General features: G+C 34.8%; 1 protein-coding gene across 1 annotated transcript in view; it reads left to right on the plus strand.

Annotated features, from left to right (window-relative positions):
* The window catches only part of Adgrv1 (adhesion G protein-coupled receptor V1), a 583,921-nt gene that overhangs the window by 266,956 nt on the left and 304,579 nt on the right, over nt 1-12,386 (plus strand). Inside the window, exons 78-79 of the mRNA XM_047556631.1 lie at nt 3,813-4,220; nt 9,108-9,292. Coding sequence (XP_047412587.1) covers nt 3,813-4,220; nt 9,108-9,292 — 593 coding nt within the window. The remainder of the gene's footprint in view (nt 1-3,812; nt 4,221-9,107; nt 9,293-12,386) is intronic.

Genomic DNA, 12,386 nt, shown 5'->3' on the forward strand with positions numbered 1-12,386 from the left:
TACTAAATGTTGAAAGGATTCAAAGATACTATATCAGATTCAGGTATTCATTGCTCATGGGAATATAAAATGGTACCCCTACTCTGGAAGATAGTCTGTTGATTTCTTAAAGAACTAAACATGAGCCTCGCAAGCACAAGGCCCTGGGTTCGATCCCCAGCACCCAAAAAAAAAAAAAAAAAAAGAACTAAACGTGAACCACCATATGAACCAGCAATTGCACTCCTGGGATATTTATTCCAGAGAAATGGTAACTTATGTTTACACAAAACCCTCCACATCAATGTTTATAGCAGCTTATTCATAATAGCACAAAACTAAAAACAAGGCAGATTTTTTTAAATGGGCAAATGGTTAAAATGTCGTATGTCCATGCCCTGGATCACTATTCAGTAATAATCAAAAATAAACTATTGATACACATGACAACTAGAGTCATCTCCACATGATCATGCTAAGTGAAAAAAAAATTCCCCAATTATATACTCTATGATACCATTTATATAATATTCCTAAAATTATAAAATAATAGAAATGGGGTTCAGTGGTTTCCAGAGATGAAAGAGGGGGTGGATAGGGGGAGGTGAGTGCAGAATAAAAGTCAACATGAAGGATTCTCAAAAAAAAAAAAAAAGTTTTGGCCAGGTGAGGTAGCACATACCTGTAATCCTAGTGACTCTGGTGGCTGAGTCAGGAGTCTGGTGAGTCTGGTGGCTTTGAGTTCAAAGCCAGCTGTAGCAACTTAGCAAGACTGTTTCAAAATAAAAATAAAAAGAACTGGGAATGTGGCTCAGTGATTAAGTCCCCCTGGGTTCAATCCCTGCTACCAAAAAGAAAATGAAAAAAAAAGTTTTGTATCTTGACTGTATTAAGGTCAGTACCCTGGTCAGGATTTATATTATAGTTATACAAGATGCCACCAATAAAGAATCCTAAGTAAAAGTTGCAGGAAATCTTTGTATTACTCTTATAACTGCATGTAAATCTACAATTATTGCAAAATAAGTATGATTTTCAAAAATTGGAAATAATAATTTTACCTCTTTAGTGTCGTTTTCCTGTTGCTTCATCACCCCTGCCTTTCTTTCTTTCTGAGTTCTGTATTGCTACAAGATAAGGCTGTGTAATTCTATTTTCCAAGAACTAGCAAAGATGAGAAAACAATTATTAACCAAGTTACTATTTTGTTACGATAATGATTTTTCACTTTACTTTGGAGAGATTAATGAAGTTAGAATAGTCACTGTAACATTCATATCCTTTATTAGGTCAGCAATCCCATGTATATTAATACCATAGTCAGCATAAATTCCCCAATATTTAAGTCTTGGTGATGTAAAGTTAAGGAATTTTTTTTGTCCTCATTACCTGAAATAATGAAAAGGTCACCCATTCTAGTTATGCTTCAATTAAATAAGCCTATAATTAAGCCAAATTTGAAAACAGATTCTAGATGCTTTTCATTTATATATTTGTGCAGTAACTCAGAGCACACAAGCTCAAGGAAGATTGTGATCTTACTTCTTATTCTTACATTGCCTGTTTATTCAAAGATGGATTCTGTATTGACTTTCCAATAGGATACTACTGATTGTCTTTGTGCCACATTTTTATAAACATAAGAAAATATCAATTTTCTCATTTCCTTTAAATATTTGAATTATGAAACAAATCCTACCAGAAAGTGGTGGACAGAATGTACATATGCAGTTCATACAATTCAAACACCACCACCTCTGTGAGAAATCCAGCTTTATCAGGAATTTAAAACCAGGTGCCATGAACCCCTCTCTGATACCATCTTACTTTTTTCTTGACTCTCCTCATCTTACAAATAACCTCTATTCTGAATTTCATGTTTAATTATTCCCTTGCTTTCATTTGTAGTTTTACCAACCACCATATGTTGTTTGAGTCCGTATTTTATTCAACAATAGGTCTGTTAAATACACATCCGATGTGTTCTGATTTTTGTTATATAGTATTCCAATGCATATATTAATGTACCCATTTAAAAGTGTATGCATTAAAATATAAAACCAATAAGCTTTTGAATATTTTCCTTCAGTGAGGTTTTGCATGCTCTTCCCCTTCGGATTTCTGAATCACCGTACTTTCCTGCCCTTTACCCCTACTTCACTGGGAGCTCCTTCCTGATGTCAGTGTAGGTCTTCCTGGCCTATGCGTATTGGGGTCTACCCAGACTCACTTTCTAGGATAGATCATGCAGACCTATTTCTTTAAGTTTCTCCTGTAAGCTGATGACTCCCAAATTTTTATCACTGTCTTCCCTTATCTAGACTCATGTATCTGATTGTTCATTCTTGACATCTTCACTTGAGTGTCTGAGGCCTCCCAGACATAGCATGTGTTATGAATGACTCTTGATATCTCCTCAAACAATACTTCCCCTAGCTTTCCACCATTCATCCACTTATTCATCAAAGCCAACCGATAGACTTTATCCATAAATTCTTCTTTTCCTTTCACCCAAAATTGAATTCATCATAAAGTTGTTCTTAACTCCACATTCATAAATACATTTCCAGTCTGAGTACTTCAATTCTTTCCACTCCTATGCCCTTAAATCAAGCTACCACTGTTTCTTGCATGAACTATTGCAAAAACTTATCCCTTCTTCCCACCTCTGTGCTTATCTGCTGCTAGTAGCCTAATATAAACAATAGCCAGTACACTCATGAAAATATTGAGTAAAGTGGGTCACTCTCTTGTATTTTCCGCTCATGTTTCCATTCATGTGCCCATTCCAACTGACCCTTCCACCTTTCTTATGTCAGCTTCCGTCACATTAGCTATTTCTCTAATATACTAAGATGGTTCTCACTTCAGGGACTTTGTGATTGCTCTTCTCTCTGCCTAGAATATTTCTCTTGAGATCTAGAATATTTGAGCCGAGATCATCATTTAACCCATTTCTTTACTTCACTGTGGTATCTTTAAATATCATCTCAAGTGCTTCCATAACCAGCATTATCTAGAACTGTGCCCCTTACAATCACCTTGCCTTGCCTTACTTTGTCTTATTTTTCATTATAAAGTACCATGTATTAATAGATAATTAATTCCATAACCCTTGAGTTGTCTGTAGTCTCTGCTAGAACAGTAGATTCTTAGGAGTGACCTGCCCTTTAAGTCTGCATCTATAGTATACCACCATGGGCTGTACGAGGAATTTCATAGTCGTTGGCTCAGTTGTAAATAAATGTGAATTCCTCTTGTTCTTTCTTAACTAAGTATTCATGCTTCACTTCCTGAATACTTTTTAAAAACCAAACTGAAAATATCAGAGGTATATGCATTCAGGACCTTACTTATAGCACATTTCTGTGTAAGTAAGAGACCAGTTCTTCCTTCTCCTTCCTTCCCTCTGCCTCGTCCTTATCCTCCCTGCTTTACCCCCCACCACATACAAAGAATTCCAGGTAGGAATGAAAATGTAAATATTCCTTTTTTCCTTCCTACTTAATGTTTTCCAGCATGTGTAAGCTAAAGCATGACTTGTAGTGTGTTTACCCTGGGAAAAATGTATGAGGAAAAAGTAACATTTCTTTTCTAGCTCTCTTTCTTGATCTCTTCATTCAAAAGAACCTATCTTTCCAAACTTCATCACTGTCTGATGTGTCTTTCTCTCCAACGTATCTAATTAAATTAGACAACATATAAAAGCCCCATATTTTAGTGGCACTTTTGTTATTTACTTAACAAAAATAGTATTTTTTAAGAAATAAGAATTTGTTTAGGGCAAGCTCAGAGACATCATAGTCTCACTTATGTTGTTATTTCATTTGCAGGAATTGAAGAGTGCTGAAACAATTGGTCATACGCTCATATCTCCTGCTGTTTCTGGAAAGGATTTTGTGAGAATTGAAGGCACTTTGGTCTTTGAACCTGGCCAAAACAAGACCATGTTGGATGTCATTCTAACACCAGAGACAGGGTCTTCAAGTTCATTTCCTAAACGCTTTCAGATTGTGCTTTTGGATCCAAAAGGCAGTGCCAGAGTTGATAAAGCTTATGGCATTGCCAACATCACTCTTGTCTCTGATGCAAAGTCACAGGCAATTTGGGGCCTTGCAGATCAGCTACACCAGCCTCTTGATGAAGACATTCTTAACAGAGTGCTCCACAACATCAACATGAATGTAGCCACAGAGAACACCGATGAACAACTCAGTGCTGTGGTACATCTAATAGAAAAGGTAGGAAAACCTTGCAAATGGAAACACTTGGTTTAATAAAACTTCACAGATTAGAACACCCAAACAAAAGTCACATTGTGTTATAATATCCCATACCATGGAATTGTGATAATGCTAACTTCTAAATGTAAAAGTGGAATTCATCACACCTGATGCTGGGCTTTTGTTTGGATATGAAAGATGTCTGTTTGATACCTTCAATGTTCAATTTGGGGACTGATGTGTAATCTTGTGCAGCAAAAAAAATCATCCAAAGTCTGAAAAGATGAGTGGATGCTAGAAGCTGCAGGCTCTTTTTGATTCTCCGGAAACTGTTCAGTTGTCTTTGGCATTTGATCCTCTGTTTTTTGCATCCATAAAAAGAGGACTTGGAGTAGATTATCATCATTAGTGCTTTCAATTATTCTCTGCTTGTTCTCTGTTCCTCTTGGTCACTGAAAACTTTCACAGAAAAGGAAAAACTACTGGATGGCCAGATAATTTCAGGCATTCAGTTTGGCCTGGACTTGGACCAACCAGGTTTTGTTTTAAACTCATTTATTTATTTATACTTCTGCAAATGATGGACTTAAATGGATATTTAAGAACTTAATGACATACATGAAAACAGATAACTGAAAAAAGTTAGTACTTCAGGAAAACATGAGAATGTATGAGGGGGATTCTTATCAAGATATTTCATGGTAACACATTTACACATAAGTATAAAAAGTTTTATACTTTTTATACATACACATGAACTTATTAATACTATATTTCTAACATGGAGACCTTTAAATATTTAAAATTTTTACAGTGGGATTTTAGAATATTATGCCTATTCTACTTTCTATGATATTCGTTAAAATATAAGGCTCAAAATATTAAAAAAGAAAATTATTATGTATATAGGTAAGAAGAGGAGGCAGCTTGTAAAGCAGAGAAGTGGCTGCTATTCACACAAAGAACATTCTAGAGATAAGATTTCACTCCAGAAAACAATGTTACTTAAATTTTCTAATGACAAAAATGGCATGGGATGGTGGCAAGTTGATTTTGGCCAAGGCAAGGGAAAGCATGCATAAGAACATTTTGGGGTAGAGTAGATAACTTCATATCAAATATTTTGGAGAAGGTAAACATTCTGCTGCCTTTTTTCTCAGTAAGTTATGTAAGACGGTTGTATGGGTCAAGATCAACACTGATTTCAGTAGTTGTTATCAAATAAAACATCTTGATTGTTTTGTTTTGATTATTTGTGTGTTTTACCAGAATAAACTTTTAATTTCCTTTTAATATAGATAAAAGTTTGGTTAGCTCTGAAATTCTTGGGTTAAAACCTTTAAAGCTTGTTCTGGGTCAATACCTAATGGGTGTTGTGTTCAAGAAGAGCAAATGGGTGGGGAATGTTTGTTCAAATACAGTGTTTGGCAGGAATGCTTATTTCAGTATTACTTTTTGTAATAACAAAATTGCAAAAAGTAATTCCCATTGAGGGGGGCCTGGTTAAATAAATTCTGGTGTATTGATGAAATACAGTCATGTACCACACAGAAACATTTTGGTCATTAATGGATCACATGTACAATGGTGTTCCCATATGATAATGGAGCTGAAAAATTCCTATCTCTTAGTATTTGCTATAGCTTTTCTATGTTTACATATACAGATACTACCATGTGTCACCCACAGTGTTAAGTACAGTAACATGCTATACAGATTTGTAGCTGGGGAGCAGAAGGCTAAACCATATATCCTACATGTGTAGAGGTTAAATCAGGTGATATTCACAAGATGGTAGAATTGCTCATAATGCCTTTCCCAGATCATATCCCCCTTGTTTGGCATGACTGTATGCCTCCAAATAAATATTTCATGTTTTAGACATATAATAAGACTAAAAGAATAATGAAATAAAGCACTGAAAATGTAGATAATCACACATATATAAGTTTGTGAAATTTAGCAAATAAAAATAAAGGATGCCCAGTTAAGTTTGAATTTCAGATAAATAACTAAATTTTGAGCATTAAATACATCATAAAATACTTACTTGGGACATGCTTATAGCAACAAGTTATTATTTGCTCATCTAAAATTCAAAGAGTCAGTTATATTTCATCTAGTAACCTTTCATATATACCATATTACAGATACCATTGTATCTGTTGGGCTAGATAGAACTTTGTTCCATAAAATCTTGTATTGTAGGTGAAACTGTTTAGTATTTATAAGTTTCTAAGTTCTTTGAAACAGAACCCACTCTACATAATGTTTCTTTGTGCTAAGATCTCAATAAACCTTAAGATCACATGAACTAGAAGTGTTAACTTATTTATTTTCAGATGATACAAATATTGTCCTAAAAAGAGTAATAGCCTTAAATGGTTAATACGAAGACTTTCTGGATAAAATCCAGCAGTGGGTTTGGGCATATTTTTGCTGTGGCATGTTATTCTGACCTCTTGATTTTCCTAAGAATGGTATAATAAAAATAATTTTAAAAACTGTCAGTTGCCTTAATGACAACATCAGCCTTAAAACCCTGCTGGATTTGATATTACAATTTTTAATTTTATCAGTTGGCTATTGAAGATTAGTAAAACATGAGTCAAGAGATCTAATTTCATGTTCTGGAACACTTGAAAGAGCCCAGGAACAATTTGTTTTGTGGAAGTTTGATAGACCATCCCCCATTTCCAAAGGTTGCCTCTTTTATTTTTTCACCCTGACAGATTTTTAATTTTTTCCCATGGTTGTTTCAGATCTTCTACTTGTTTTGTAAGCTAATTTCCATAATTTGGGTGTCTCTCTTGTTGCTGTTTATGTAAAATGGACTTAAAAAGTCAAACTATTTTTATCACATTTAATATTATGCATTTTATGCCTGAATTATTTTGTATGTATTATTATTTATTTTATTTTATAATGGTACTTATTTAGATTCTAATCTATATTTTACTGACTGTATTTTATATTTGCAATAATTTAAAAAATTATTTTATTTGTTCTAATTTGTTGTACATGACAGCAGAATGCATTTATACATTTTGATAGCTCGTACATACATGAAGTGTAACCTCTCAATAATTTTAACTACACGTCTGTGAGCTGAGTCTATGTGTTATTTTTCAACAAGCATGTGGCGGATGTTGGGAGTCAGTGCAGGTGGCTGTCAGGAACACCTCCTGGGTTTGGCCAGTCACCAACCCTGTGCCCTGGCCAAGTTAGTTATCCTTTTTCTGCCTCAATTTCTTTCCCAGGAAACAAAAGGAAGATTAAAGTAGGACTTTCCTTAGAGGATTCTTGTGAAGCTTAGAGAAGTTAACATAAAGTCCTGAGAACCACAAAGTGCCCACACTAACCAAGTGTTATAGAAATGACCTTTTTATTTTATTTTGTGTGCTGTACTAAAAGAAATGATTTCCCTTGAACACAGATAAAAGTTTGAAAAGCTCTAGATATTGTGGACCATAACTTTTATTTTTTAAAATCATGAACCCTGTGGCTCTGCTGGCTTCTGGCGTTTCATTTTCAGAAATGCCTGATGTCAGATTGAATTTTTGTTTCTCTGTTACTATTTTTTTCTGATTTCTAGCATTTTTTAAATATTTTAAAAAATCACCCAGATATGTCTGGTGTTGTTTGTTTTCCTAATTTCCTCTGATTGAAAGCATCTCTGCACTTTTAGACCAGAGTGTCTCTTTAGCTTATTAAGGAACTGTGGTGTTTTTTCTTCTATCTGCTCTTTCATTTGCTTAGTCTGAGGGATTTGTCCTACTTGTCTGTTGTTCTCTTTGAGTTCTTGGAGTGTTTCTTGAGCTTATTTTCCATTTGTTATAACCAGTTTGCTTGTTTCAATATCTAGTTGGCTGTTCTTGTATCTTCGTTTGTAATTTCCTCATTGTTAAATTGTTATTCTGCTACTTTTATCCTATTTCCCCTGTGAATTATTCTCCATTCTTCCTTCCTATCTTTGAGATGGCTACTCTACATTCAGATCTTGAGCTTGGAATGTTACTAATCACAAAGTTATAAAAAATTATGGAGAACTTCCTCATGAGTTCATCTAGCAGGAGAAATAGATGTCATTTCAAGGTTAACATGTTTATATGCATGTTGCAAAGAGTGATAATGTGTGTTGGCAGGTGGGGCATAATGTAGGCTATAGAGAAAGTGATGACTTGGGGTTTGAAGAATTAATAGAGACTTATCAGATATATTAAAACAGAATGATATAAGTCAGTGGCTTCACACTCTTGCTTAGGTATTCAGTTGAGATGTGATCTCTGTCATTCTGGCAAGGAAAAACCACAAAGGTGATTTTTTTTTCTTCTCCTTATTCCTCACATAATGAATAAGCCAGTCCTCTAAAGTAGGAAGGGTCATACTTTCTAAAGAAGACAAGCATGCCAGGTGGTCTTGAATACTATTGAAAATAATTTCCTCATTTGATGTTTAGAAATTTAATGACAAATGGTGGCTTCTGTTCATTGAAAAACAGACAAAACTAATCTTACTTCCATTATAAACAAATATTTTTCAGGTGTTTATTTCCTTATATTGCCAGTCAAAAGAATGTAAGTCCTTGGGGTTGGTGTAAAAATGGGACTAGTTTTAATTCATCATTATTTAGTTAAGTGATTCATGTGACCATTTGGGCTTTTAAAGATTAAACAGAAAATAGTTTGGCTATTACGTCTTTTTTAAAAAAAATGGTTATTTTCGCATTTTACAGTGCAAATGGATGTACCTAAAATAAAATTTTGGTACCAATTTCTCTTATATATTTCATAGGTTCATGTTTGTTAACATTAACAACTGTTAATAAAGAACATATGTAATACCTAGATGACATTTAAGAAGTTTATTTTTGACTATATATTTTCATACTTGAATTTTTTCCAGATAACTGTTGAAGGAAATAATCAAGTTTTCAGTATCAAAAGCAGGACTCTTTTCTATGAGATTCTTTGTGCTCTTGTTAATCCAAAGCGCAAGGACACCAGAGGATTCAGCTATTTTGCTGAAGTGACTAAGGATTTTGCTTTTTCTCTGCTGACTGATGTTACCTGTGGCTCTCCTGGTGAAAAGTAAGTATCTTCTAATACATCAGTAGTACCTTACATGCATTTCTTCACTGTTCACCAAGCAACATGTGATGCAAATTGACATTGGCATGATGTAACTCAGAATTATTTGGCTAATGCAGTGTATCTGTCGGACAAATTAAGCTAATTGAAAAAAACATAACAGCTGAATGAAGAAAAATGAATGAGTACTGTTCGCAATATATTCTTCTTATTTCAAATGTATTTAAAAAGTTGTAAAAAGCCATGTTGCCTACTTTTATGTATTTAATGAATAAAAGATACATTCTGAATAGGAAAAAAAAAGAAGCCAATTCCAAACTTTAGGAGTGTTTTCATGAGCTACTACTTGTGCTTCCCAAAGGTATACTTGTGAGACAGCTCTAAGAGTATTGTTGAACTTCAGGCTGGAGTGTTATGGCAGGAAGCTAGCCAGAAGAGAAGGAAAAAATAAAATATGGTGCATGTTTATTGTTAATTATGTGAATAATTTTATGGTCATATGTTAATTTTTTCAGGCACTGTGGTATAAATCACAAGGTAAATTAGATCTTTGTAGTTCAGAGACCTAAAAATGTTTTATTTCTGTTTGACAACATAAAAGTGGCTGATAACAGAACATGACTAGAAATTGAAATGCCTCTCAATTTTCACAGAGGAAATAAGACCTTGAACTATACTACAGAGGTATAGTAACAAAAAGAGCATGGCACTGGCACCAAAACAGGCATGAAGACCAATGGAATAGAATAGAAGACACAGAGACAAATTGACATAAATATAATTTTCTGATACTAGTCAAAGATGCCAAAACATATCCTGTAGAAAAGATAGCCTTTTTTAACAAATAGTGCTATAAAAACTGGAAATCCATATTTAGAAGAATGAAACTAGGCCCTCATTTCTCGCTCTGCACAAAAATCAACTCAAAGATCTAGAAATTAGACCAGAACCCCTGTACCTGCTAGAAGAAAATGTAAATGTAGTTCCAATACTCCAGCCTGTTGGCACAGGAACCAACTTCCTTAACAAGACTCCTAAAGTACAAGAAATAAAATTTAAAAAATCAGTAAGTGAGATGGTATCAAATTAAAAAGCTTATGCATATAAAGGAAATAATTAAGAGTCTGAAGAGAGAGCTTACAGAATGGAAGATCTTTCCCACCTGCTCCTCAGTGCTTTAAATCCACAATATGTGAAGAACTCAAAAAACTTAACACCAAAAACCCAAATAATCCAATCAACAAATGGGCAAAAGAACTAAACGGACACTTCTCAAAAGAAGAAATACAAATGGTCAACAAATAAATGAAAAAAAAAGTTCAACATCTCTAGCAGTCAGGGAAATGCAAATCAAAACTACACTGAGATTTCATCTCACTCCAGTCAGAATGGCAATTATCCAGAATAAATTATATTAAGTGTTGACAAGGATGTGGGGAAAAAGATACACTCATGCATTTCCGGTGGAACTGCAAATTGGTACAACGACTCTGGAAAACAGTATGGAGAGTCCTTGAACAACTAAGAATGGAACCACCATATGACCCAGCTTTCCTAAGTATATATACAAAAGATTTAAAATCAGCACATTATAGTGATGCAGCCACATTGATGTTTATAGGAGCACAATTCACAGTAGTCAAGTTATGGAACCAAACTAGTTAACTTTCAGTAGATGAATGAATAAAGAAAAGGTGGTTTATGTACACAATGGAATGGTATATATACACAATTGTGTATATACACAAAATACTCTGCCATAGAGAAGAATGAAATTATGGCATTTGCTGGTAAATGGATGAAACTTGATGCTGTCATGCTAAATATAAACCAGACTCAGAAAGACAAGAGTTGAATGTTTTTCTCTGATATGTGGAAGCTAATCAAAAATAAGGGAGGAGGGATAAAAAATAAAAAGAAAGGGAGAGAGAGAAAGGGAAAAGGGGAGAGAGAAATCAAAAAATACAGGAAACATCAATGAAGTAGATGAAGGGCATTGAGAAGGAAGAAGAAGGGATGGGAAAAGGGAAGAATAGTGGAATGAATGGACGGAGGTTTTGTATGAGCCTGCATGGTTATGGCATGTGTGGTTCCTGGCACTGAGTGCAGGAATGGATTGAAAAGAGACTGGAGAAGTGGAGGCTGCAGGGGTGGGGAGTGCTGGGGACTGAATTGGAGTAGGTTTTTTTCCACTGAATTGGAGTAGGTTTTTTTCCATTTTTTCCATTTTTTTGTGATTATGTCAGGGTGTATCCTGGTGTTGTATGTAACTAAAAATTATTAAAAAACCAATTAACATTATTTAATGAGTGTTATCTGTTTAAGACTGGGTTTATGTAAAACTTGTATCAATTTTATTATTCTCAATGAATACTCTCTTCAGTGTTTATTACACTGAAATTTAGAGACACTTTGAAGACTACATTTAAAAACTCATAATAATTTAAATCATTTCCTTATTTTTTAGGATCCTTTATGAGCTCTGGTAGCTCCTATGTGAGTGCATTTGAAGGGCATCTGTATAGGAAGTTAGGTGTCAGGAAGGGTTGCTTTTCATCAAGGGTAGGTGGAGTCATTGTGAGGTACTATTGGTTTGCCAAGACAGCAGAATCCACAGTGGTGTTGACTGGTCAGAATCTCAGTACATTGCAGGTGGAGGGCTGAAATGTGTCTGTGCAGCTATGGGGGTGGATTTCATTGGTCTTAACTGCTTTGTGGCCTTGTCAGGGGTTCTTCAGGGCAGCTATTAAGTGGGGAGTCACCAATGGTGATTTGGGAGGCTGAGCAGGGAGACTGTTGGACTTCTGACAAGCTGTTGCAGAGGCATGTGTGGCCCATGCAAATTGAAGTATTTTCATAGGAGACCTGACCCTGGGACCTAGAGCCCTGGACAAATGGGTGGGTTAAGTATAGATATTTGAAGGTGCAAATTTGATTGTGGTCATTAAAACTGTGCAAAAGAGTTTTTTAGAGAGGGTGTATAGTTAGAGGGAACAGTCATCCTTTACTTTTTCCTTTTCTTTCTCAAATCTTTCATTTAAAATTCTCTGCTCCATTTCCCAGCTTAGGTTGTCTTGACAAGGTATCATTTAGA

This window comes from Sciurus carolinensis, chromosome 6 (assembly GCF_902686445.1).
Source record: "Sciurus carolinensis chromosome 6, mSciCar1.2, whole genome shotgun sequence".
In the NCBI taxonomy this organism is placed as follows: Eukaryota; Metazoa; Chordata; class Mammalia; order Rodentia; family Sciuridae; genus Sciurus; species Sciurus carolinensis.